Source organism: Mus caroli, unplaced genomic scaffold (genome assembly GCF_978045245.1).
Source record: "Mus caroli unplaced genomic scaffold, Mus_caroli_1 scaffold_7, whole genome shotgun sequence".
Classification (NCBI taxonomy): domain Eukaryota; kingdom Metazoa; phylum Chordata; class Mammalia; order Rodentia; family Muridae; genus Mus; species Mus caroli.
The window spans coordinates 33651866-33679281 of NW_028227262.1; the positions used below are offsets into that span (position 1 = coordinate 33651866).

Below are 27416 nucleotides of genomic sequence, written 5' to 3' on the forward strand. Positions count from 1 at the left end.
GCCATGGAAGGCCATTTGTGAAGGTGCAGCCTCAGAAGCAATTAATGTCCCAGGACTGAAGGGATCATGCAAAGGAGTTGAAGCTTAGCACCATGAAGAGAGCCTATGAGAGGCTATTGGTGAAGCCTAATTACAGCGGAAGACGGCAGCGTTTTGGAGATGCCAGTACCATGAATGACCACCAAGAACAGTAGCAGCAGTGGAGTACAGGCATCTGGAGCCGAGAAGACAAGCTGTGTGCTACAAAGGACAGGGCTGAAGAAGTGACTCAAGCCCTTGGAGGATCCCAGAAGATCGTGAGTTGGATCCCAGACATTGGATAATTTTTGCTTTTGATTGTGACTGTGCCCTGATATTTTTCCCTCTTGAAGAAAGGAAGTATTTTAGTGGATCCCACAGTTAAGAGACTTTTAATTGTAAAAAAGACTGGATTTTAAAAGAGATGGATATTTCAAAGAGATTGAAAATTTAAGAATATGTAAAGACTGTGGGACTTTTAAAGTTATTTAGATCTTGGGGATGAATAAGAATGTAAGGGTTGAGGCTTACTAGTGATGTGTTTGTGTGTCAAGTTGACAAGGGGTCAATTGTACTGGCTAGTTTTGTGCCAACTTGACCCAGCTGGAGTTATCACAGAGAAAGGAGCTTCAGTTGAGGAAATGCCTCCAAGAGATCCAACTGTAAGGCATTTTCTCAATTAGTGATCAAGGGGGAAAGGCCCCTTGTGGGTGGGACCATCTCTGGGCTGGTAGTCTTGGATTCTATAAGAGAGCAGGCTGAGCAATCCAGGGGAAGCAAGCCAGTAAAGAGCATCCCTCCATGGCCTCTGCATCAGCTCCTGCTTTTTGACCTGCTTGAGTTCCAGTCCTGACTTCCTTGGTGATGAACAGCAATGTGGAAATGTAAGCTAAATAAACCCTTTCCTCCCCAACTGCTTTTTGGTCATGATATTTGTGCAGGAATAGAAACCCTGACTAAGACACCATCCCTAAAGGGGCAAGAAGGCTTCTCTGATCCTAAAATTGAATGCAAATGTGAGGGAATATTCATACAAAATGTTTCCTTTTATGGAGCATTTTATTTATTGTCAGACTTGAAAAAGACTTTTAACATGAAGAAACCACAGTCAGTTTCTAGCAATCACAATCCCCTGGGCCCGTCATGTTTTACATTTCTTTTGTTTTTCTAAATCTTCAAATGCTCCTACAACTTGGCACTAGAGGTGATAGCTCCACAATGTTGTGAATGAGGTAGTTCATGCCTTCATCTGAGCCCTTGGGAGACAGAGGCTGTGAGTTCGAGGCCAGCCTTGTCTATATAGCAAATTCCAGGGCTGTTGCACAGTGAAACCCTGTCTGAATGCTTTGAGGCCAGCCTGGTCTACATAGTTAGTTCCCGGACAGATAGGGATACACAGAGAAACCCTATCTCAAAAAAAAAAACAAAAAGAAAATCAATATAAGGATGCTATAATTAATTAAATTGTTTGATAACCATTCGTAGTTTTAGTGGTACAAAGGATTTGCAAGGCTCTATAGCAGGTTGTCACAGGATGGACATGTAATGTGCTCCTCCGCCGGCTAGAGGGCGCTACGGAGCCTCGGCCTCCCCGCAGGTTGCCAGCTGCCCGCTCTGAAGCGCGCGTGCGTGGAGGGGCGGGACCGGGCGGAAGCGCGGTCCGCACGACCGGGAATTGCGAGCACAGGGTCTGCACAGCACCGTCTGTCCCACCGGCGGGCCAGCCCGCCCATGGCGCTGCAGGCGCTGCACAGCTCGGGCGTGGGCCTGCGCAGGATCCTGGCTCACTTCCCGGAGGACCTGAGTTTGGCCTTCGCCTACGGCTCCGCGGTGTATCGCCAAGCAGGACCCAGTGCCCACCAGGAGGTGAGTCGGAGGCACCCTCGTTCCCCGACCAGTCCCATGCCTGGCACCTGTTCGCCCTCGCCGGTCCTCGCGTGCCTTCTATCCCCGCGGAGCCCGGACACGCCAAGAGCCAATTGTTGAAATGTTCATCCTAGCAAAGTGTCCTTCGGTGTGAGCGGAATTTGGATTTCCCTGGTCAGGGTTGGCTGAAGGCTGCCCTCGAACTCACAGTACTAGTATTAAAAGGCTCATGTTGTCTCGCCAGTCAAATCTATATGTTTACATTTACTTAGTGGTTATATTGCAAGCGCACATGTACTTCTGCGCACACTTGAAGGTCACAGGACGACTTGAGGGAGTTGTTTCTCTCCTTGCACCACGTGGGTCGTGGTAGGTTGAACTCAGTTTATCTGGTTTGGCAGCAAGTGCTATTATATGCCGATCCATCACCAGCCTGAGCTGATAGGATAAGTGAGGCATGAGTAGTCTGCCTGCAATCTAAGTTGGGAGCGGTGAGGAAGAGGTGGTGGCATTGCAGAGATGTAGTGGGAAGGGGAAAAAAAAACAAAGTAGCATCCTACTTAAGTGATTTCAGCCTTTGTTGTTGGAGTTTTCCATAGCTTTTTAGCAATACAAAGACTGGTTTTGTCCACAGGGATTGATTTCATTGGCCTAGGACTTTAGCGGTGTGTAAAACATCCCAGGAAGCTAACTTTGAAAATCCCATCGAAAGATAAGGAGAAAATACGGAATGACCCGTGGGCTTCAGGTCGTTGATGGACTGGGTGTAGGGCCCAAGCAGGTAGCACGTTTATTCAGGTCAGCACAGTTAGGATTGAGGCTTGTTACTCAGAGTACTGAGAACAGCAGTTCAAGTCTCAGTGTGGTCTCCAGAGATCACTGTACAGTAGGGCATCCTGGGGCTAGCTCCTGGCCAGGTCTTTCTTCCAGTTAAAATTCACCTCCTGGTGTTTCTTGAATTTCTTCTACAACCTACCGATTTTCTCTAACTTGGCCACAAATGGGAAAGTATGGATCATGGGCATATGAGAAATTTGTGAGCTGTCCAGTTGCTTCATATAGATTATATCATAATTATACATTTTTTTTTTTTTACAATCATCCTTCAGCTAGGCATTGTGATGTACCCACTTGTAATCCCAGCCTTAGGGAGTCAGAAACTGGTGGATCCCTGGGGCTTCCTGGCTCCCAGCATACTTGGCAAGCTTCAGGTCAGTAAGAGATCCTGTCTCAGAAACAGATTAGATGGCGCGTGAGAGCAACAACTCGCGCCCTCTGACCTGCAAACATGGCTTCATATATCTGTACATACGTGGAACTATCCATGTTACCTCCGAATCTTAAATAATCTCACCGATGGTTTAAGACCGGCCTGGGAAACATAGCATCCCTGAACCTCCCGATAGACAGCTTGTGGGTTTTCAGTGAGGTTCCGAGCTGACCTACGCATCTCTCCCAGAAAGGACCCTTCTTTCCTCTTCTTTTTCATTCTCTGCATTCATGCTAACAAGTCTGTTGTATTCTCCCAGGACGTCAGTGCCTGAGTGAAGAATGCATTTCATTTTCTCATCCATATGCTCCCTCCATCCATTCAGCTCCTCTGGAAAGTTCTTTAATGTGGAAAATCACCCTGATCTCATTTAGTACTGCATGAGTATGTTTTGTTAACAGCAGCATCAGACTGGGGGAGTGGGGTGGGGGGGCGGGTTCTGGTGCACACCTGGCTCCAGAACAGGGAAGAGTTTCCACTAACGTGACAGCCGTTTTCCACGCTTCCTGGGTTACTTCTCCATGCTGCGTCCCCCTCTTACATTCCTCAGAACTCATACATGTCACATCCAAGAAAAAAATCCTTTCTCCTTATTCTCCTGACTAATTTGAGTGCAGTTTGTATGTTAAGCGTTCCTATGTAGAGTCTACTTGGGCATAATTTGTCTATCTTTAGTGGTGGGCTCTTGAGTTCTCCACCCTGAAACCTACCAGCCTTTTTTTTCCTTAATATTTTTAAACTATTTTTAAAATACTTGTGTGTATGAGTGTTTTATCTGTGTGAATGTATGTGTGCCACGTGCATGCCTAGCGCCCACAGAAGGCAAAAGAAGGCATTTGAGAAACACGATGTGGGTGCTGGGAATCAAGCCCAAGTCCTCTGCAAGAGCAGCCAGTGCTCTTAACCACTGAGCCACCTCTCCTTGGGTCTCCTTGGGTCTTCTTGGGTCTCCCCGGGCTCTGTAGCCTTGGGTAAAGTGCTTTCCCCAGCTCTTCCTTTCCTTCCAATACAACTGGAATAGTATACTTGCCTGGTGGGATCATTTTGGAGATAAACTAACTCAGTGTATGTCAAGCGATCAGACGAGGGCTGGCACCTGACGCATGATAAGTGTGACATCATTATTTATATGGATGAAAAGCAAACTAGCGTTGCTGTGGGACCTGCTCAGGTTTCTAACGGCAGACCGCCCTAGGTCTTCTGACTGTGAAAGGTAATACTGTAGCACTTTGGAACTGTTAATTTTTTCTCCTAGTGTTTTTCTTAAGTGGTAGTGCTGAACTCTTTGTTCCTTCACTTCCCAGAATCCCATGTTAGACTTAGTGTTCACAGTAGACGACCCTGTTGCCTGGCATGCAATGAACCTGAAGAAGAATTGGAGCCACTACTCCTTCCTCAAACTCTTGGGGCCCAGGATCATCTCCTCCATCCAGAATAATTACGGTGCTGGAGTCTACTTCAACCCCCTGATCATGTGTGACGGGAAGGTAAGGGCCTTCATGCCTTGGCCTTAACTGAGTGGTTTTAATTTGGCAGTAGAATTCCAATGAAATATTATGTCCACATTCTTAGGAAACAGCCTCACCCCATCCATCTTTCTTAAACCTCAGCATAGACAGGACTGGAGTCTCCATCTGTGCTTGACTGTAACTGGTATCCAAGAGCATGGCTGGCTATGATTGGACTGTATGTTATCTTTTGACCTTTGGCCAAGTAGTTCTCAGGTTTTAATCTGTTGGCCACACGGCTTGACTGGGCCCTGGGTAGGAATGCATATTTGAGGGCTGCTGTCTGGGAAGTATGGAGAAGACCACTGAGGACCAGGATAGAGAGTGATGTCATCTAAGAGGTACTACCAGGAAGTGAAGAGGGTGTCAGGTGACTGGGAGCATGTGTTGTCACATGATGGGAGGGAAGTTCTTGGTGTCCGTAGGTGGATAGGATTTGAGAGTTGCATCTTAGACGGCAGGTAAGATATTTGGATCCCCACAAAATAGATTGTCTTATGTCAGGAACCCCACCTGTTATGCAGAACACGTCAGGCACTGGCGATACAGCTTAGCGACATTGTACTTACCTGGGTCCTGGATTTGATCCCCAGCATGGAGAGGAATCAAGCTAAATGAAGCATCCTGGTTTCTCAGAGGGGCGGTGGGAGATGGGGTCGATCGGGGATGACCTGTGGGTTTGCCTGTGCCAACACTAATGCCGATTGCTTAGGGCAGTCTAACCTTTACAGGTGTGTGAGTCTCCTGGGGATCCTGTTAAAATGCAGGTCCAGATTCAGTTGGTCTGGGATGGAACCTGAGATTCTGGATATTTGACAAGCCCCAGGTAATGACCCTACAATCGGTCAAAGGTCCAGGCTGTAAAGAGCAGAGACAGGATTATGAGCCTGTGCGGTGCTCCGTCTGTCATCTTAAGGTCATGCCTTAACTTTTCTTATTTTATTTTTGTTCTGTTGTGTTGTTTTGGTTTGTTTTTTGAGACACGGTTTCTCTGTGGGGTCCTGCCTGTCCTGGAACTTACACTGTAGACCAGGTTGAACTCAGAGATCCACCTGCCTCTGCCTCCTGAGTGCTGGGATTAGAAGTGTGCGCACCACACCTGGATTTACATTAGCTTTGCTGGTCCTTTGTGCACCTGCCTGCTGCCCTGTGCAGTAAAGGGAGCCTCAGTCTAGATAGGGGAAGTGACTTCGTAAGGTCACGCAGCAAGTGCCCTGAACTTCCAGGCCTGCAGTGACTCTGGGGACTCCTCGCTGCCACTTGTCTGACGCAGCACAGCCTTATGCTTCCTTTTGTGTTTTGCAAAACACATAGTTTGGCTCTTTCTTCATAATTAACAATCTGCCAAGGCTGGCTTTGATAAGTAATTTCCAAACAATATTACAAGCTCAAGGAACCAAATGTTTGTGCATGGTTGTGTGCCACAGCGGCTGTACTTTCTAATTGAAATCTGCTAGCTACTTTCTAAATATTTACAGCCTGAGAAGGCTACTTAGGTATTTATTAACACCGTTAGTAAGCTGGGAAGTCCATGTTGGAGTTTTACACAAATTATTGTGGAAATGGCCTTGTCTTGTCATTCCATGTGCTTAGATGATAAGGGGGTTTTCATCTTTGGATGTTAATTTGTAATTGTCACCATTTGGAAGAGTCAACAACACTGAAAGTCACTGTCAGGAAAAGGAAAAAAAATTAAAGAATTATTTATTTTATGAATAATAGTACACTGTAGCTGTCTTCAGACCCCCAGAAGAGGGCATTAAATCCCAATACAGATGGTTGTGAGCTACCATGTGGTTGCTAGGAATTGGACCTCAGGATCTCTGGAAGAGTAGTATGTGCTCTTAAGTGCTGAGCCATCTCTCCAGCACCAGTGAAAACTTTTAATGAAAGAAAAATTTCTAATATTTTGCAATGCAAAGAATATCAGAAGTCCAGGTTGCAGTTTTGGAGTGTAATTAATTGTTAAACCCTCACGGTTGACTGTTATTTGAGGCATATTGTCATCCAGGCTGGCCCCAGACTACTCCTGGGATTAAGCAATCCAGTATTCCACCAGGTTCTGCAATAGCAAGCTTGTGGGCATGCATTACTATGTTCGGCTGTAGGGACTAGGGGGCATGCATTACTGTGCTCAGCTGCAGGGACTAGGGGCATGCATTACTGTGCCCAGCTGTAGGACCTAGCTCACACTCTGTTGGTGCAGTGCCACTGTGACTTGTCATTTATTATCATTGGACCTCAATTTCTATTTAAGATTTACTCTGTGTGTGTGTCTCTCTGTGTGTCTGTGTGTGCGTGTGTGTCTGTATGTTTCAGTCAGAAGTCAACTGGTAGGATTCAGTTATCTTTTTCCATCTTAAGGGTTCCAGGCTCACACTCAAAGCCATCAGGATTGGCTGCAAGCAGCTTTACCTACCGAGCCCTTTTACTGGCCCCTAGCACTCAGTTTCTTATTTCTCAAGTGAGGAACATTACCTAAGTCATCACTGCTGAAACTGGAAGGATCTAGCATTGCAGACTGATACTAGATGGTGTCTAAGAGCAGTACTGCCTTTAACAATCATGTATGTTAAAATACTGGCCATCTCACTTGCGGTACCTTGGGAGACAGGTCAGTCTTGACACTAAATCTCTGGGCAGCTTTGATAGAGATGTGGGTTTGTTTGTTTGTTTGTCCTGTTTTCTTTGGGTTTTTTTTGGAGGGGATTGTTGTTTTTATTTTTTCCAAGTTTCTATATATAGCCTTGGCTGTCTTGGAATTCACTGTGTAGACCAGGCTGGCCTTGAACTCAGAGATCCTCCTGTCTCTGCCTGCGGAGTGCTGGGATTAAAGGCGTGCACCACCAACACCCAGAAAGACATGGGTATTTGAAGGGTAGGTAGGTCTCTTAAGTTGCTAAGGAGACCAGCATCTTGTCCCTGGACAAGCCCTTGGCCGCTCCCTCCCTCGCTCCCTCGCTCGCTCGCTTGTGGACGTGGACGTAGCAGCCTGGTAGTTTGCTTTTTGTCATGTTCTTGTCTTCTCTTGCAGCTTATCAAGTATGGGGTTATTAGCACTGGCACACTGATTGAGGACCTCCTGAACTGGAATAACCTCTATATTGCTGGACGCCTCCAAAAGCCGGTGAGTCTGTGCCCTTCAGGGTGCCACAGTTAGCACCATCTCCAGTCTCTGAACTTGACCTTACTTGATCTTTGTGAGCTCATAAATATGAAATTTCAGGAAATGGAAATATAGGTAGAGTCCCCTTCCCTCCCATGAAGCTCATCATCCCACAGTATAAAGAGATTACCCTGTGATGCTGCACCCTAAGAGGAGATGGTATACGTAATATGTATACATACATCTTTATGCATGTAATATGCATGTAAAACACATGGTGGGCTTTGTCCTGGCCCCTGGCAGAGAACTCCTAAACCCTTGGAATTCCTGGATGGAACAGAGGTACCATGGCTGTTAGTTACACTGCACCACACTGCCAAGCTAGTGACTCTGGACGAGCCTCTGCTTAGCTTCAGGATAGGGCTGATTACCAGAGGAAATCGGCCTGTGATGAGAGGGCTCTCCTGCCCAACTCTAGGAAGGAGAAGGGGTGCTGGAGACTGAGTAACTCAGAAGAGGCTGGGAACTTACCCGTCACAGATAACAGAAGAGCCGTCTGGAGAGATGACTCCGTGGCTAAGAGCACTGGCTGCTCTTCTGGAAGACTCAAGTTCCATTCCCAACACCCACGTGGTTACTCACAAACGTCTGTAACTTCATTCCCAGAGAATCCAAAGCCATTTTCTGACCTCAAGTACCAAGAATGCAAGTGGTACACATTACATATATGCAGCTAAAACACTCGTACACATTAACATGGCAGAACTGTGTCTATGGAGCAATGCGACACATTTGTGTGCCCCTTACACATTCGTATGCTTATTACACATGTACATACTTAGGTAAACACATAGCGATGCCTTCCCTGTGTCTCTAATTGGGCTAGAATGTGTGTGCTGGGGTGGGAACCCAGGGTCTGATGCAAACCGGTTGACGCTATATGGCTGAGTGTCATCCCTGTTCCAGGAGAAGCAGTTTTAAATGTCCAGGAGCAACAGGCACACTGAAACTGCTTCAGATATTCACAAGAAATAATTGTATGCTTCATGATCATATCACTTCAAGGTCCTATAACTAGCAAAACCAACATTGAGGAAATTACTACAAATGAAAGTTTTTTAGAAAGCAAATTTTAGAAACCAAAAGTACCCATTTTCTGTCTCAAGTTTTCTTCCTGTTTCTTACTTTGCTTTTCCTTGAGACGTGGTCCTATCATGTTCCCCAAAGTAGCTGGACTACAGGTGTGCACCATAGTGTGTGCACAGTCCCAAGAGTACGATGCGCAGCAGGGGCTCTGCCACTGGACAATTGTGGTATTTGATTTCGGTGGGTTTCTTTTCCTTGAGGTCTGTCTGTTTTTGCAAACTCTGTAGCTTAATGGAGCAGAAATGGGTATAAAGTGAGAAGCCTCAGGCCTCAGTCTTCTGCCACTCCCTACCTTCATATGGATTTACACAGTTAGTTACAAATCTCAGTTTACCCACAATGGAGGAAGTAATCCTGCGCTGCCTGGAAATTAGAAGCAGGGTTGTATGCTCAAAAAGACTCAGCTTTTAGAACCCAACGTGTCTAGTCTTCTGACGTCTGCTTCCCAGGTAAGTGCATGCCCCGCGCCGCTCGCTGGCTAGGTCTTCCCTCACCTCGGGGTAGTCCTCTATGGGTGAGCATTCCCAAGTGTTTAATTTAGAGAAACTCAGAAATGCTGTTCCCCTTTCAGTGTTCTTGGCTGTCTGATACTTTTACATTAAAGGAAATTGAACCAAAGTGTACAAATGTGTACAAATGCTTCCTTATTATACTTTTGCCAGGAACACTTTAAAACTTTTTCAAGAGTTATTTTTTTATTTTATGTAAATGGGTGTTTTGCCTACAATGCATATCTGTGCACCACATGTGTGCAATGCCTGTAGAGGCCGGCAGATGGTGTCTGCTCCCCTGGAACTGGAGTTACACCATGTGGGAACTGGACAAACAGCCAGTGCCCTCAACTGCTGAGCCACCTCTCCAGCACATTAAGCTTTTTGTTTTGTTTTGTTTGTTTAATTATCTTTTAGAACCCAAAAATGCTATGGAATCTGTCTTAGTTAGGGTTTTACTGCTGTGAACAGACACCATGACCAAGGCAAGTCTTATAAAAAACATTTAATTGGGGCTGGCTTACAAGTCCAGAGATTCAGTCCATTATCATCAAGGTGGGAGCATGGCAGTATCCAGGCAGGCATGGCGCAGGAGGAGCTGAGAGTTCTACATCTTCATCCAAAGGCTGCTAATGGAAGACTGACTTCCAGGCAACTGGGGTGAGAGTCTTAAGCCCACACCCACAGTGACACACCTATTCCAACCAGGCCACACCTATTCCATCAAGGCCACACCTCCAGATGGTGCCACTCCCTGGTCCAAGAATATACAAACCATCACAGAATCACAGAGTAAACACGATGGCCTCTGAGTTGTTTCTTTTGCTGGGGAGTAAACCTAGACCTCATTTGTGCTCAGCACGCGTCTCAAGTGTGGGGCCACAACTGTCTGTAACTGTACTTCCCAAGGCTCTGACATCTTCTGGTCTCTTTGGGCATTATGCACATATGGTATGTGCTCATAATGGATGTTAAGCTTACTCATACTCATTACAAATAAATAAATATTTTGAAGCAAATCTTTGATGATGGTATGTGAGCACCTTACCCCTCTCCGGCTTCTTGACTCTCACTCCTGTGGGAATAAGTCTGCCTACCTCTTCCTATTAGGGTCCACAGCCAAACTTTTCACCTGTAGGTGGCAGCAAACACTTGTGACACTTGAACAAAAGTGGCGTCTTCTACAAGAAAAATGAGCAAGTGTCTTAAAAAAGAATTCTGAAATATGTGAACTCCTCGTTTTTTAGGTTTTAAAAGACATTCTATCAGACAATGTTGTCTAAACCTCCCAGAGTGTCTGGGGCTTGCAGAAGGGGATTTCTCATTCACTAGCAAGTGTTCAAAAAGACTATGAAGGATTTGGAAAGATGGGCATTTCTAGAAAGAGTTGGCTATAAATTAAACTTCTCTTACACTTTTGCTTGACATGGTGGTACATGCCTTTAACCCAGCTCTCAGGAGGTGGGGCAAGTGGATCTCTGAGTTCCAGGACAGCCACGGCTACATAGTAAGACCCTGTATCATAAAAAAGAAAGGAAAAAATAATTTAAATAAAAATGTATATTATACTTTCCTGTCAGCTTGCCTCATGGTTGAAAAGATGCCTATTTTTATTTCCTGGACAGCTTTAAGTTCTGAGTCTGTCTCTGTGTGTGTGTGTGTGTGTGTGTGTGTGTGTGTGTGTGTGTGTGTGTGTAGTGCAGGGCATGGTTCCCAGAAGGCTAACACTGAGCTATATCCCAAACCCTACAACAGATATTTTTCCAGAATCATGGAATTTGAAGTGTTTAATGGAGCTAGGCATAGTAGTACAAGCTCTTAATCCCAGCTCTCAGGATGCAGAGACAGGCGGATCTCTGAATTCCAGGCCAGCTTGATCTGCCTAGGCTTTAAGCCACCCAGGGTTAAACAGTGAGCACTGTCCCAAAAATATATATAAAGTAACTAAAATGACAGTTTTATTGAGAAAAAAAATTCACATGCCATATGAACATCTGTGTAAAATAGAAAATTAAGTGGTACTTTTAGTATGTCACGCCTAGGTGATTTCTTGCCATGATGTAACTTTATTGATTTACATTCTGCGGATAGAAAAATCCCAGTGAATTAGGGAGTGGGAGACCTGGTTTCCTAGTTCTGGCTCTGTAGTACTGGGAGCCAGCTTCTGGGCACCTCACCTTTGAAATGCAAAGATTGAGCAATTCATTTAATGACTTGGAAGGCAGCCAAGTTTCCTCTCTGCATGCTGAAGGAATAAAAATGAAGACCCCCACATCAGTTGTCCTGAGAGCCCACAGTCCGGCAGATTGACCAGGCTCCGGCCCTCGTGGCTTCAAGCTGTGACAGCTTAGAGAATTCCCTGCCCTGATGTTGAGATGGGAATGTTCAGGTGGGAGCTGAGGGAGTGTCACAGGACTGCAGGTCTGGGGTCTTTGAGACTAGAAGGTCACTCTGCACTTCAAGTAGTCTCTGTTGTCACTGTTAACTGGAGTCCCTCGTGTAACCCCTTTTCCCTGGCTTGAAAGGTACCCACAGATCTCCCCTTTGAAAGACCCTTCAGGCATCACCATTCCTCCCTGCAGTTGGGATTGCGAATGCTGTGTGTGCAGTCCAGGTCCAGGTCGGAGCCTTCCCAGTAGGTACAAACAGCTATTCACAAATGTGAGGGCTTTCTCCTTTTCCCAAGCCTCTCTGGCAGGGTCCCAAGTGCTCGCCGCTTTTCACTCTCACAAATAGCACTGCTACGGAGACGAGGTCCTAGTTCACCTTTCGCTGGAGAACCAGATCCGCACATTTTCCCCTCGAGTAAGGATGCTTTTATTTTTCACTCGCTTAACCTCAAATAGCAAGCAGACTGCTCTCCAGCAGTGCGTGCAGAGCAGCCTTCTCGGAGAACAAGTGGTATTTTGTTAACCAGGAAAAGAAGCCCAAGGTTACTCACTTCTTTGCATGTTTGAGTTATTCACATCCCAAAATAGCTTCTGTAAAAGCCACAGAAATGTACACAAAGGAGATGTGACACTCTTAAGAAGGATCTGGTAGATGGGGGGTAAGAATGGGACTGTGAATGTCGAGAGGCATCATGGGACAATCGGGAGCTCACTAGGCCTGGGCTGTTTTCTGTCAGGTTGTCTTCCCAAGATCCGGATTTCGTGTGGAATGCAGGGTTTGAGAGAGCTAGGGGAGAAGGCTGGTGAGATGGCTCAGTGGGTAGTGAACAGGTTTGGTTCCTGGAACCTACATAGTGGGAGGGCGAGAACAGACTCCCTCACGTTGTCCTCTGATTTCCACATGTGCGCTGGCATGTGAATGCACACACACATTAAAGCTAGGGGATGATGATAGGAGTTACTTTAGAACCCTAAATGGGGACGTGGGGGTGTAGCTAAGGGATAAGGTGCCTGGAAGACCCTGGGTTTGATCCATCCTTAGCACTGGGGGGGGGGGGGGCCTGGGGGTGAGAAGGTTTTGTTTCCCCATCTGTCAAGATGAGAAGTGCACCCCTGACTGAATCTAAGGAACCGTCCACAGGCACAGGGCCTGGTTTCCCAGTGTAGGCTTCAGCCTCAGCCTCTGGCTATCCTACAGTGTTGTTAACTTTTACTCCCTGAATGCAGTGACACTAAACTTACCAAGTGTTGAAAGGCTTAATTATGGACCATTATGTTCTCATCATGAGGGCGGAAGAGCTGTGTTGAATCAAATGGCTCTGCCTCACCTGCGGTGTATGAGGCTTGTATGTTATAAATAGTCCCACTCCTTATAGAAGGTAGCACATTCCTGTAACCTCAGCACTTAAGGGACAGTGTGGGGCATATCACCACAAGTTCAAGGCGAGCCTGGTCTACAAGACCATATTCTCAATATCAATGAGTCGAGCATGGTGGCACCTGCCTTTAAACTATCCCTAGGGAGGCAAGAGGAAGGAGGAGCTGCGTTTGAAGCCAGCCTGGTCTCCATGGCAAGTTCCAGGCCAGCTAAGGTTATATAGTGAGACCCTGTGTTTAAGGTAGATTTTTTGGCTTATTTTCAGGGCTTTCCCAGGCCTGCCCAAGTATAATATGAAGATAAACTGCTAGCATTATGTGATTAATGCTAGTGGGGAGGGAAAAAACCTAAAGAGGTAAAACCAGAGAAGGTCCTGCTCTGCCAAGGAAAGCCAGAACAGCAAGTGTGGGATTCCTGTTAAAGCCTGTTGTCCCGGAGTTGGGAAGCAGCAGAGCTGGGGACTTGAAAAATCCTGTTAACCATGTGCAGACTTGAAAACTGTGCGCCTCAGAGGAGACTCTGCCACTTGGAGTCGGAGCAGCTCCTGCCGCATCGCAAGGAAAGGCCCTTTCAGTAAGCACGTAAAGTGGCCACTGTGGACTTAGATCATACTCACCTTTGTGACAGCTCTTTGGATGGCTTTGGATCTGAACTCGATGCCTGAGAACTCAGTGACTGGCCCGAGGCCCCCTTCCATTCACACAGTCAGTAAACAAACATCGAAGCGATAAAATGCTGAAGTGTAATTCTCCAGGACATTTGTTCCTTTTCAGAGCCAATGGTAAGTTTCCTTATTCAAGAATATCAAGGGCTGGAGAGATAACTCTGTGGTTAAGAGCTCTGGCTGTTCTTCCAGAGGACCTGGGTTCTATTCCCAGCAACCATTCAGGGCCTCACAACCACCTGTAACTCTAGTTCCAGGGCATCAGACACCCTCTTCTGGCCTCTGCAGGCACATGTTGCATGTGCTTACATGCAGGCAAAACACTTATGCACATAAAGTATTTTTTTTTAAATAAGAATATTAATGCCGGGCAGTGGTGGCACACGCCTTTAATCCCAGCACTTGGGAGGTAGAGGCAGGCAGATTTCGGAGTTCGAGGCCAGCCTGGTCTACATAGTGATCCAGGACAGCCAGAGAAACCCTATCTCGAAAAACCAAAAAAGAAAAGAAAAAGAATATTAATATTTTGTCTCCCTTGAAATGATTTTTTTTTTCTGTCTCACAATTTCTCTGACTTTGACCTTCAGCCGGAGACTCTGGGATCTCTTGTTAGAGTGGTAATGGCTTCGTGTCACTGGGCTTGTGGTTGTTGGCAGGCAGAAGGGACGGTCAGTGTTTGTGCAAACCCAGTGTTTGAACACCACCTTCGTCTGCAGTGCTGTGGTTTAACTCTCTGCTTTTTCCAGGTGAAGATCGTATCAATGAATGAGAACATGGCTCTTAGAGCCGCCCTGGATAAGAACCTGAAGAGTGCAGTGACCACCGCCTGCCTCATGCTACCGGAAAGCTTCTCCGAAGAAGACCTGTTCATAGAGATAGCTGGGCTCTCCTACTCAGGTTTGTACAGCGCGTGGTGGGTCCTCCATCCATCACTTGCAGGGAGTTCATGGCACCAGCCTCATGCCAGACGGCTGTTTGTTAGGACATTTGGGGCATGGCCATAGCTGTTAGTACATTTGGGGTGTGGTCCAGCACAGGTATTTCCAACCAGTTAATCCCTGCTCCTCCAGGGATCCCAGATAGAGAACTAAGACCCACCAGTGTTTTCTACAGTCACGCAGTGCCCTGCCTGGAGCTGTTTGAAAATGTGTTGCACCACCATATCCTTAGTAGGCCACACTTAGTAGGTCCAGTTTGTGATTCCTGTGAGTAATAGGTTCTCTTTGTGCCAGCAGCAGCAGTGTTCTCTGCCTCATGTGATGTCTGCATGTGTGAAGCTTGTGTACATAGCCTGCTGCTCCTCATACCGTCCTCATCCTCAGCTTAACCACCACCTAGGACTCTCGCAGTGCAAGTTCACTTCACTGTACCAGTGACAGGGTGGCAGGTCCTCAACTCTACTGCTTCCCACACTTAAACTTAAAGGCTCTTCTTTCCCCACCATTGATTTCTCCGTGCATCATTTGTCTAAATGCTCACCTACTTTTCCTTTCAGTGTGTCCCTCCATCTTGGTGAAGCTCCCCCAGGCCCCAGTAAAGTCAAGAGGGTAGCCGAGAGGGCAGAGCCCTGTCTCACCTTAGCTGCAGGTGGATATCCCAGTCATTGGTTGGCTCAGCATAGTAAGATTCTCTGCAAGCTTCCCTTTACAGGGAACGAAAGAGTCCTTCCCCAGCATGCTCTGGTGCCATCCCAGCACCGCACACACACACAGATCTTACTGACAAAAGTGATGCTTTAGAAAAGTTGTTTCTGGCCAGCAGATGGGGGGTGGAGGGGGTGGCGCAGGGTGAGGGTGTCTGCCACGGAGCTTGATGATCTGAGACCCACGGTCAAAAGAGAGAGCCAGTTCTGATGAGTTGTTCTCTGACCTGTGTACACGTGTCACACACACACTACATACATTAAAATGTAGTGTGTTTTTTTTTTAGTCTGAGGACATAGCCAGTGACAGAGCACTTGACTCACATAAGCAGGTCCCTGGGTTCAGTTCCCACAACCACACAAAGAAAAAAGGGCTTGAAAACAAGTCCGGTAAATAAATACCCAGTTTCCCAGTGTTTAAGTTAAGAACCCGAATGCACAGCAGAGGTGCAGATAAGGTTTTGTGGAAGTGTAAGGCTGTAGGGGCTCTGGAGGTCCCCTTCTCCTCTTCTTCCTAAAACAGCTGTAATTGCAGCTGGAGAGAAAGGAAATAGGTACAGCTCCACCTTGGCTGCCTCTCGTCTTACCCGGCAGCATCCCGCCCCCATGAGAACACAGAGGCTGAGTGGTCTGGCTGTACACCACACGAGTGAGCCTGAGAGCCTCTTGTTAGCCCAATTTTACCTTCCAAATTTTGTGCTGGAAAGAAGGGCCCAAGTCCTCTGTGCCTGGCTGATGCATAACTCCTGTCTATGGCCCACAGCTTTGCAGTCACTCCTTTGTCCCATAGAGTGAATGTCACCATCATGCTGGGTGGGTTCTAGGAGTAGTTATTGTTAAATGTTGAACCTTGCCTGGGGTTTCTCAAATTATATAACAGTTTTCACCTATTTATGGACTGTCGTCATCTTCTCCTTCTCCTCCTCTTCCTCCTCCTCCTCTTCTTTTTTCTTTTCTTTTCCCTCTCTCTTCCCCCACCCCTGCTGGGAATAGAGCCCAGGGCCCCCTGCCTGCTAAACACTTACCCTAACTCTGAGCTCCAGGTCCTGACCTGTTAGAAATATATGCTTGGAGACAATGTCTCCTCTAACATCAGCTGGCCTTGAACTTACCCTGTAGTGGAGCTCTGAGCATGAGGCTGGTACCTCTAATTTTGATACCACCTGCCTCTCCCTGCTAGGGTTATAGGCAGGCCCCTCATTTTTCTGAGTGAACATTGGAACTTCCTGACCCTGCAGCTGGTTTTTCTTTTGGACCTAGGAGGAGGAGGGAGGACCCAGCTGTACTGTGAGACCTCACCATGATCTGCCCCGGGCAGTGTGTTGAAGGGCTGTGTTTCCTCCTGTCTTCCCTGGGCTTCTGAGAACCCAGTGTCCTTGAACCTCTCAGTTTCTATACCCCGCTGGCAAATACCCAAACCTCCCAAGTTTTCAGAACGTTCCAGCATTTAAATTGCCCCATTTAAAAGTCTTCCAAGTTGAAAGCTGTGAAGTTTAATGTTATTCCTTGGGGTGGGGGTGGGGGGGCAGGACATTGTCCTTGGACAGGTTCCTACCAGTACTTACTGGCAAAGGCAAGCTCAGCCAGGATCAGCAGGAATAGCAGTAAGCCTGTACACGGGCCCAGAGGACCACCTTGCTGGCCGAATTCATGGAAATGGGAGGCAAGGAAGGAGTAGGTAGGAGAGAGCCACCAAGCCCTGAAGTAGTTCTGAGAAGTGACAGCAAAGAGACTCCAGTGAATGACAGATCACCGGAAGCCTTCTCATGTAGGGTCACACAGTATTAAGAAGACTAGTTTCCAGCAAGGATTCTGGTGTAGCATTCATCAGGTCGTTCAGCATTCCTGCCTTAAAAAGCTGGAGATAGAATTCTGCTGTACAGGGTCAGAGAGACAGCTCAGCTCCTCCTACTTCTGTAAAGAACCTGAGTTTAATTCCCAGAACACATAACTGCCTATAATTCCAACTCCAGGGGCTATGCACCCTCTTCTTGATGCCAAAGGCGCCTACGTTCATGCATGCACACACACAAAATTAAAATAAATCTTTACAGAAGAGAAGTACCAGCATATGAAACAGACAAAGGTGTGCATGAAGCCTGTGCCTTACGGCAGGAGGAAAAGGGATTTATTGTGCAACAGGACTAACCCCCAGTAATTCCAGATGTGATAACTGATTGAACAATGACTTTTCATTTGTGCATTGCATTGTTGCCCCATTCTACAGATTGGAGAACTGAGGCTCACAGAGGTTACCAATCCAACACACTTCATCTAGAAGCTGGTAACCTTTCTGTGGGTGCCTAACCTTTTCCAAGTCCTCCCTCAAGTTTATTTGTAAAACAGAAATATGTATATTATGAAGACAATTCCAATGAGATGACACAGAGCTACACTGTCTATCTCATCAATAGCTGATACTCAGAAACCGACTGCTATTATTTTTATGGACAATATAGACTTCCTCAGGCTGAGGCACTGTAAATCAGTGGCCAACACTCTCTTTATCATTTTTATTGATAATCCCTACAAGTCCATTTGTATAAAGTACTGTGTAGGAAAGGGCAGAGAGACCACTGATTGCCTCGTGTATCTCTCCAGGCTGGAGTTGAGCTGTCAGTCATAAGTCTACACACATGCTGGCAGAAAGCATTGGGCAAAACTAGTCGAGCACTTAGACCATGGGGTTGATGGGCCCTGTATTCGTAGCTCTTTAGGTCTAAAGGATGACAAGTCTGTCTGGTGCTTGTGAAAGAGAATGGGCTGCCTTCGATGCCAGCGCTCAGGGGAGACCCACAAGTGATGGGCTCTGCTGAGAGTTGCTTTGTGTGGCCCTCACCTCCAGGGCCTGGGCGAGGTCATGGGTGCTGTGGACTAGGTCACAGGATCTGGCCTGCGCTGCAGGTCTGCACACAGCAGCTGTGGGCCCCTGGAAAGCCCCCCTCCCACCATCACTGTGTCCTGGGCTGGGTCTTGTAGCCCTGAGACTACAAACTGTGGGTCCCAGCTACATTTCTGTTCTCAGGTCCACAGATGCTGAGTGCTGAGTTCTGATCCTTCAGGGAAGGTGTGGCCATGTGTGCCCTGGGGTACAGCCTCTGACCTGTGCCAGCCCCCCCGCCCCAACCTCCACACCTTCCCCAGCTTTTGTTCAGTTTCACTTGCTTTTCTGGTCAGACAAGGGCATGCATCTTAATTTTTTGGTTTATCTATAGGTAAAGCCTTTGTTCCAGCCACTAATAGGAGAAAAGAAAAGGTCTTTTTGTCACACATGTGTGTCCAGCACACTCTGCGGTGTTTGTTTTGTTTTGTTGTTTGTTTGTTTGTTTGTTTGTTTGTTTTGGTCCTGGCCTGAACCGTGTGGTGAGCCTGGTTGGTTCTTTATTCCTCCCATGTGAGCTGCATTGCTCACATTGGAAAGCATTGGAAAGCAGCCTTTTGGTGCTCTCCGTGCTCGTTCGCTCATGTCTGTTAGCACAGAATAGAATCTCTTCTGTAGCCAGAGGAAGAGCCTCCCAGAGTAGCATTTGGACCACCTCCTGAAAACACTGCCTTAGTTATTTCTATTAAAATAAGCCTGTGTGCACTTGCCGAAGCATGAAGTTGGGCCTAAGTCATACCGTATACAAAATGAATTCAAACAGGGTCCTAGACGTAAGAGTTAATGTACAAGCTAAAACTGTAAAGCTCTCAGAGAGACTCAGGGTTAGGAAATGGTTTCTGAGATTACAACAAAAGCTGAAACAGCAAAGAAGAAAAACAAAGCAGTACTCCCTTAATCCCAGCACTCAGAGGCAGGGGAATCTCTGTAAGTTCAAGGCCAGCCTGGTCTACAGAGCTAGTTCCAGGACACAGAAACCCTGTCTCCAAAAACAGCACAAAGGCGTGAAAGATCAAGTGAGATGGGCCATGTCCAAGGACGGAGTGGTGCCCTTAGCATCCAGCAGAAATCACCCTCATGAAAGGCTGACAAGCTTCTGAATGGGGAGAAGTGTGAGGGTCCAGCAGACAGGCAGGGCTTAGCCATCAGCATGAGGGAAGGCGCTGCTGTAAATCTGCAGACAATGGAATGGAAAGGAGGCCAGAGTGAGTGCTAATGAGTGGAGAAACTGAGCCGTTCTGGTTGCTGGTAGGAATGTTAAAATGGCACAGAATGCACCTCCTCCAAATACTAAACACGTTAGCAACCCTGCGAGCCTACTCTCAGGTGTGTACTCAAGATAGACGAAACACATCTAACTGGTACTTCTCCAAGAATGTCACAGTGATCACTTGCTAATCATGACTAGCTTAAGAGTTGAGACAACCCAACATCCATCAACTGAAATGGGTAGATGAGATCCTCTCAGTAGACCTGAGTCCATAAGCACCACACATCTCATAAGGACTGATCCAGGCTACAAACAGCAAATGATGAAACACCACAGGCGGTGGCTGCGCGGGAGCCGGAGCTGCAGGAAGTGCACTTCAGCGGGTAGCATGTACCTGGTGTGCTAAACTCTTGGGTTTGGTCCTGAAAGACAGTGAAGAGCTGGGGATGATGCACAACTGTGACCCCAGGAGTCGATGGGCCTGCCTGAGCTGGGTAACCAGTTAGGTAACTGTAGAGACAGCTTGTCAGCCTCCTCCTGAGGCAGGGATGTGGGGTGACAGGAGATGGGGGGGTGTTCATGGCACAGGGTAGAAGAGGATGCTCTTAGGTTGATGGGATGGCTTCATTACTCTTAGACATACTAAAACATTGAGTCTCACCTTACGTGAGTGAGTTGTCTGGCATGTGAGCTCAGACTTCTTGGAAAAGTAGATATGTTGTTTCTGTCATAGCACATCCATTTTGAGCTACATACCAACCTGCACTGAAACCTTCGCATTTTGCTGCACAGAATAGGGTCTGTGTCTCCAGGGTCGTAAGGCTTCTAGTACTTAGTAGCCACCCAGATACTCATTGTACTGAAATGACATTGGTACTGTGGTTAGGTTAAAACAGCAAAGATAACCAGCAGTTACACACACTGTCCCTTGCTACCAATAGTTTCTGCTCTCATCTGTTCACCAGCTTAATTCTGAAAACAGCTGAGGCTGGTATGATTAAAGCATTTGACAGAAAAGGAAACTGGTATAGGTGTATCTTAGACTTACCATTGCTGGGATGAAACACCATGACCAGAAGCAAAGATGGGGAGGAAAGGGTTTACTTGGCTTACACATCCACATCATGGTTCATCATCAAAGGACCACAGGACAAGAACTCAGACTGGGCAGGAGCTGATGCCGAGGCCATGGAGGGGAGCTGCTTCTTGGCTTGCTCCTCGTGGCTCATTCAGCTAACTTCCTTTCTTTCTTTCTTTCTTTCTTTCTTTCTTTCTTTCTTTCTTTCTTTCTTTCTTTCTTTCTTGTATATATTCCCTGTGGAGTTGTAGACTATCTTCTTTTTTTTTTTTTTAAGATTTATTTATTTATTTATTATATGTAAATACACTGTAGCTGTCTTCAGAAGACTCCAGAAGAGGGCATCAGATTTCATTATGGATGGTTGTGAGCCACCATGTGGTTGCTGGGATTTGAACTCAGGACCTTCAGAAGAACAGTCGGCGCTCTTAACCACTGAGCCATCTCACCAGCTCCCTCAGCTTGTTTTCTTATAGCACACAGGATTACCAGCCCAGGAGTGGCACCGCCCACAGTGGGCTGGGTCCTCCCCTATCTCAGGTATGAAGAAGAAAATGTCCTACAGTTGGGCCTTATGGAGACATTTCCTCAATTGAGATTCTCTCCTTTCAGATGATTTTAGCTGTGTCAAATTGACATAAACTATCCAGTACATAAGCAGATTGCGTGTTTGTCTGTTTGTTTGTTTTGAGGTAGTTTAGCCTCATACTAAAGTGTAGCCCAGGCTAGCCTAGAATTTGAGATCTTTCTACCTCGGGAAGATTAAATAACTTGACTCAAATCACCATGAGGCATTTCCTCTCCCGAAAGCCAGAGTCTGTACCGTGCAGCGCGCCTGTCCCTCACTGTTCAACACGTCTGACTCACAGAGCTGGCCCGCTACATAGGGTTTCCAAGACAAATTTTCCCTCAGAGGCTTATCCTGGCGGCTCTCTCCATAGAACTCATCTCCGAGAGTTAAAACCATCAGCAGAGATATAACATAAAAAGCAGTAGTCAGTTCTCTCAGTGCCTGTGTTGGATGCAGCAGGATTTCTGAAGGTAGGAAAATTTCTTAACCATCAGCCATGGCATGCTATACCCGTTTGACTCATTCTTTTCTGAAGAGATGGTAACCCGGGCTATTGAGCTGCTCTTGCTGCACACCCGTGGGAGAATTCAGCTCGACAGGTGGCCGTCAGTGTACCCTGCCTGCACCTGACAGCCCATGAGTTGCCAGGGGTCCAGAACCAACAAGCCTGGTCCTTGTTCTCAGAAACCAGAGTGTTTTCTGAGGTCTTTAATCTCAATCATTACTGTGTGGGAGGGTTTGGGTTGGCTTGCTTCTACAGTTTGGTCAAGTACAGCCCTTCTGTTAAAAAATTTACTGCCAGCCAGGTGTGGTTGTGCACGCCTTTAATCCCAGCACTCGGGAGGCAGAGGCAGGCAGATTTCTGAGTTCGAGGCCAGCCTGGTATACAAAGTGAGTTCCAGGACAGCCAGGGCTATACAGAGAAACCCTGTCTCGAAAAAACAAAACAAACAAACAAACAAAAGTTACTGCCTCTGTAGGGGGTTAAAAAAAAAGTTACTACCTCAGACGAAAGAACTTGAGTATACAGGACCCTACTGAGAGGGAAGATGCAAGCTGGCCTTACACTTCAGTGCTGAACTGCTCCCTCAGTCTAATGAGCAGATTTTCTTTGCTTCTTTCCTTTTCTTCTTTTCTTTTTTAATGTTACATGTGGCATGCTAACTTGCACCCTAGGAAATCCCAGGCACGTGGCCTAGTCTTTGTGTCTTTTGTTGATGTACGCACTCCAGGGGGATTGACTGCTCTTCCTGAGACGGTGCACTACAGATGAGTTAGTTTTCACCCTCTCTCCTCACGTTAGAGCCTACACCCCAGTCCGAGCCTGGGAGGCGTCACGCCACACACATTCTATTGCAGGCAACTTTGTAATGTTACTCTTCCCCCGGCAAGCCTCCAGTTTGCTCGAGGAAAGTCCACTCGGCCATACATAGCTTCTTAGGATCCTCCCCCCACCCCCCAGAGGAAAGAATTGGCAGAGATAACATAGCTTCTGATATAATTACCCATAGTACTCTCCTTACCCACAAAAGTGGCCTCTATTGAGTGACAGGTTCTCTCACCTACTCCCAGGGGGCTCCTCGGCAGCTGGTGAGATGAGCTGCACCCATCTGTGCCCCCTGAGGGCTTCAGCACATCACTCGTGGCACTTCACTGGGACGTCTACCTGTTCTTTCTGGGCAGCACCAGGATGTAACCCCAGGGCCTGTGCCAGCAGGAAAGGGCTTCACCCCTGTGGCACATACCCTCCCCACCCCACCAGCCTCTTCCAGCACTCCAGCCTTCCCTCTAGGATTGGGTCATCATCCTCAGGGGCAGAGGAGTCGCCTGTCATCTGCAGCAGTTGCTGCAGTGGATTTGGTGGTATGTGCTTAGAACCCAGTGGAGCAGGAGGACCAGGAGTTGAAAGATAGCTTGGACTATACAGCAAGTTCTAGTCCAATCTAGGCCTATATGAGGCCCTTGATCAAAAAGCCAAAGGTGCACGAAATAGAAGTTGCACTGAAAAGAAATTGTTTTTATCCAGTTCATCCTGTAGCGAGAGTTACATCCTTCATTTCTCTCCACTTGAACTTTTAAAGATATATTTTATGAGAATAAGTGTTTTGCCTGTATATGTATCTTCACATCATGTGCATGTGATGCCCTCAGAAGCCAGAAGGTGGCGTCAGAGGAGTTACAGATGTTTGGTTGTGAACTGCACAGAGTGCTGGGGACCTAAAGTGGCAGTCAACAATTGGCCTCAGGCAGGGTTTTTCATCATGTTTGTCAGTGCAGAGGTTTCCATACTGGAAAAACAAAAAAACCTCTCATGGCCAGACCAGTGACCTTATGTGAGAGATCACTGGTCTACAGCTAACATGCAGGGCTTTGTAACTTCAAAGGCTCGTTTCCCCCAAGTCCTCCTCCAAGTCTTTATCTGTGTAGCCCTGGCTGTCCTGGAACTCACTTTGTAGACCAGGCTGGCCTTGAACTCAGAAATCCGCCTGCCTCTGCCTCCAGAGTGCTGGGATTAAAGGCGTGTGCCACCACGCCTGGCTCACAATGGCCATTTTAAGGCAGAAAAGAGGTGTTGTGCTGAGGGATCCCGCCGTGCTGCACCAGCGAGCCACCACTGTTCCCGGGCCAGGGTGGGAATTGTTCGAGGAAGACTGACTTCTCTGGTTGTATTAACTTAGGTGACTTCCGCATGGTGATTGGCGAGGAAAAATCAAAAGTGTTGAACATCGTGAAGCCCAACGTAGGCCATTTCCGAGAGCTCTATGAGAGTATATTGCAGAAGGACCCACAGGTGGTGTATAAGATGCATCAAGGCCAACTGGAGGTGAGCTGTGTGTTCCTACTACCAAAGGAAGAGCCGGTATTTATTTGTTTATGTTTTCTGAAGTAGGAGTAATTGAACCCGTTCCTCACACATACTAGACCCCTGAGCTACGTCTAGCCCTCTTGGTACTATTTCTTTTGAGACAGTCTTTTTTAAGTTGCCCAGGATGGTTTTGAACTCACTCCAATACCCTGGAAGCCTTGAACCTGGCAGTCTTCCTGCCTCGGTCCTCCAGGAAGCTGCAATTACAGGCCAGCTCCACAGGCCAGCGGCGAGAAGGATGTCTTTGTTGACTGTACTAATTTTTATGCTAAGAGTAACGAGCTTCACTGGCATTTTCATACACGTGGGTCCTTATACTTTGTTCCCTTTCACACCCCACCCTGAGTGCCCTGCCCTGCTCTGACCACTTCCCTTTTGTCCACTAGTCACTCAGTCACCGGTTGCTTCTTATCATGTGTGTTCCATCGCCCGGCCCTATCCACTTCCCTCACAGCCTCTCGTTACAGTAAGGTTGCCTCGCGGCCACGTTTCTGCAGTCACCATGGGTTCATTTTTCTTTAAGATTCTGTTGAATATCTGTGCCACATTTCCTTCTTGTTTTTATTGTTTTAGACAGTCAGTGGCATTCCAGGCTGTTCTTCGGGTCCCTATGTAGCCAAGGGTGACCCTGAATTCTCTGGTGCTCCAGAACTGAGGCTTGTGCCACCATTCCCTGTTTAAATAGGGCTGTAGTTCAAACCCAGGGCTTTTGCAAGCTGGGCCTACATTCCAACCCTGCAGGACACTTTCCTTATGCACTCATCTGTCCGTGAACAAAACCAGTTGTTTCCCAGCTGTTGTGAATAGTGCAGCAGTAAGATGGCTATGCCAAAGAACCTGGTGGCCATTAACTTAGACTCCTTCCGGTAGCACCCAGGAGTTAGGGTAGAGCTGGGTCTTTTGAGAACTTCCATTCAGTTCATTAGACCCCACATTGCTCAACAGGTGCCATTAAAGCTATTTAATTTATTGGGCTGGCGTGATGGCTCAGTGTGTAAAGGCATCTCCGCCAAGCCTGACGACCAGAGTTTAAGCCCCAGGATCCCATGTGGTGGGAAGAGAGAACTGACTCCACAAGTTGTCTCTGGCCTGGGAATGCCCATGGTTATATGTGCACACATACCCATAAATAACTAAATGTAATTTAAAAATAAATAAAATGTTCTGTGTTTGATCTCATAGACAAATGTGCACATGGAATACCCAGTTTCCTTCCAGTGTCTCATGAACCCATCCTTGAGGCAAGCCCCAAGGTTTAACTGTTGTTTCTTTTGTTTGTTCATTTGTTTTTGTTTTTTAATTTTTGTTATGTTTTTGTTTTCAAGATAGGGTTGCTCTGTGTAGCCCTGGTTGTCCAGGAAACTGCTCTATAGACCAGGCTGGTCTCATACTCTGCCTGCCTCTGCTTCCCGAATGCTGGGATTTAAAGGCATTGGCCACCTTGCCTGGCTGACTGTTGTTGATGCTGAGCTGATTCTGACCCTCCTTCCCAGCAGGAGTGAGGAACAGTCCATTGCTCCCCAGATCCATGGCCCCAGACATAGCCATGGCTCCACTGAGCTGCTCTAGGATGATCCGCCATAGCTAGTGCTGCGGATGCCTAGGCATTTCAGCTCGCTAGTGTTTGCAGACCTGTGCTGTAACCCACTAGGATTTATTTAGATCTTGGCCAGACTTCCTGGGGACATGACTAGGGCCATCAGGACTTTTCCTTGCTGGGGCTCTCTAGAGAGTTGGCACGATTAGGGTGATGGAGTTGGGTAGGAGAGAGAGCAGATTATTAGTTCATGGATCCGTGGAGCGGTTTCCAGTATGTGGGGCAGGCTAAAGACTGGAGACCCAGGAAAGAAGTGGTGCCGCAGCCTTGAGCCAAGAGCAGATTACCTTCCTCAAGGGACCTTGTGCCTTTCTCTTGTATTTCAGCTGGTACATGAACCTTCCCTGCTATGATGAGGGTAATCAGCTCTGTTTATATTCACCTGATCAAAATGTTAATCACACCTTTAAAGTGACCGAGTGTCTGAGCACTGCAGTTTAATCAAGGTACATAGAATGGCCACCACACCCCTGTGTCTTCTCAGTACAGAGAGAGCACTAATTTCTCCCTCCTAGGATGTGGTTTTACTTTTTCCTACTGCTTTGGCCAGTGGGAGGGAGCTCAGAGCAGCTGCTTACTCTTCTATAGTGGCAGCTCTAACATGCCTCTGGAGTTTGCTCACTGGAACACTCCTAATGCCAATCATCAGGTCAGGCATATCTGCCTCTGGGCCCCCACCTGGCTCTGTGAAGGTGCCCTGAAGCTAGAGTTCAGAGTTCTCCCAGCCCAGGGCAAGAGTTGGGTCTGCATCTTCTGATTATTGGATTCAGGTGGCTAGCTGTCCATGCCTGAGAGCATCTCTCAGAGGGCACTGAACCAACCTATCCAAACAGCAAGTAAGAGGAATACCTTCATCCTGCGACTGTTCTTGTTTGTTGTTATTGTTTGCCGACAAGGTCTCACTTTGTAGCCCTGGCTGGCCTGGAACTTACTGTGTAGACCAGGCTGGCCCGGAACTTAGATGCCGTGTGTGGTCACACATGACTTTGTGGAGTTGGTTCTCTCCCACCTGACATGGGTCCTGGGTGTGGAGCTCTGGTCGCCAGGCTGCTGCACCATCTCGCGTGCCCTGAAGCTCTTCTTCTCTACGATGCTAAAACCCAAACTCTGGTGGAAAAAATACTGTGAGCAAGCTTCCGAGGGGCCATTGTTCCAGGCAGCTGCACTCCCGCATAGCTTCCATGTTTTTATATTTTTAATTCTATGAAGCAAAATGCACTGCATTGGGGAACTAGTCTGGTGGTCTCGGCAGTAGGGTTAACTTTTGAATGAGTGGTCTCTAGGCAATATATAGTTTTATTTATGTCTTTGTCCTTGAGCAACTTAAGAAATGGAACCTTCTGAGCAGCTCAGTTATATGTAACAACTAATGACAACTAAGTTATGTCGATAACTAATTACTAATTTAGTTACTTATTCACTCACCTTCTGTGTAAGACTGGCCTTTGTCATCGGTATGTCCCTACAGCCATTTGTGAAGCGCAGCATTGCATAGAAGAGGCCCCCAGAGCAGGGGACAAATTTAAATCGAGTTGTCTCGTGCACCATCACACAGCATTCAGAGTGGGTGGGAACCTGAGTTTTGGGTTGGATCTGGGCGTGTTGGCTGCAGCCCCACCTCTGTTGGCTGCTGGCTTATGACAAGTAGGACACTGCAAACGTTGCAAGTCAGAAACTGACCCACCAAAGAGGTGCTGGAGAGGTGGCCCACTGGTTAAGAGCTACTCTTGCAGA

At 47.2% G+C, this 27416-nt stretch overlaps 1 protein-coding gene across 1 annotated transcript in view; it reads left to right on the forward strand.

Moving 5' to 3' along the window:
- Nucleotides 1–1660: 1660 nt before the first annotated feature.
- Nucleotides 1661–27416, forward strand: part of Tamm41 (TAM41 mitochondrial translocator assembly and maintenance homolog) — a 34058-nt gene continuing 8302 nt past the window's right edge. Inside the window, exons 1-5 of the mRNA XM_021165318.2 lie at nucleotides 1661–1884; nucleotides 4459–4641; nucleotides 7697–7789; nucleotides 14584–14734; nucleotides 23898–24043. Coding sequence (XP_021020977.1) covers nucleotides 1750–1884; nucleotides 4459–4641; nucleotides 7697–7789; nucleotides 14584–14734; nucleotides 23898–24043 — 708 coding nt within the window. The 5' untranslated portion in view covers nucleotides 1661–1749. The remainder of the gene's footprint in view (nucleotides 1885–4458; nucleotides 4642–7696; nucleotides 7790–14583; nucleotides 14735–23897; nucleotides 24044–27416) is intronic.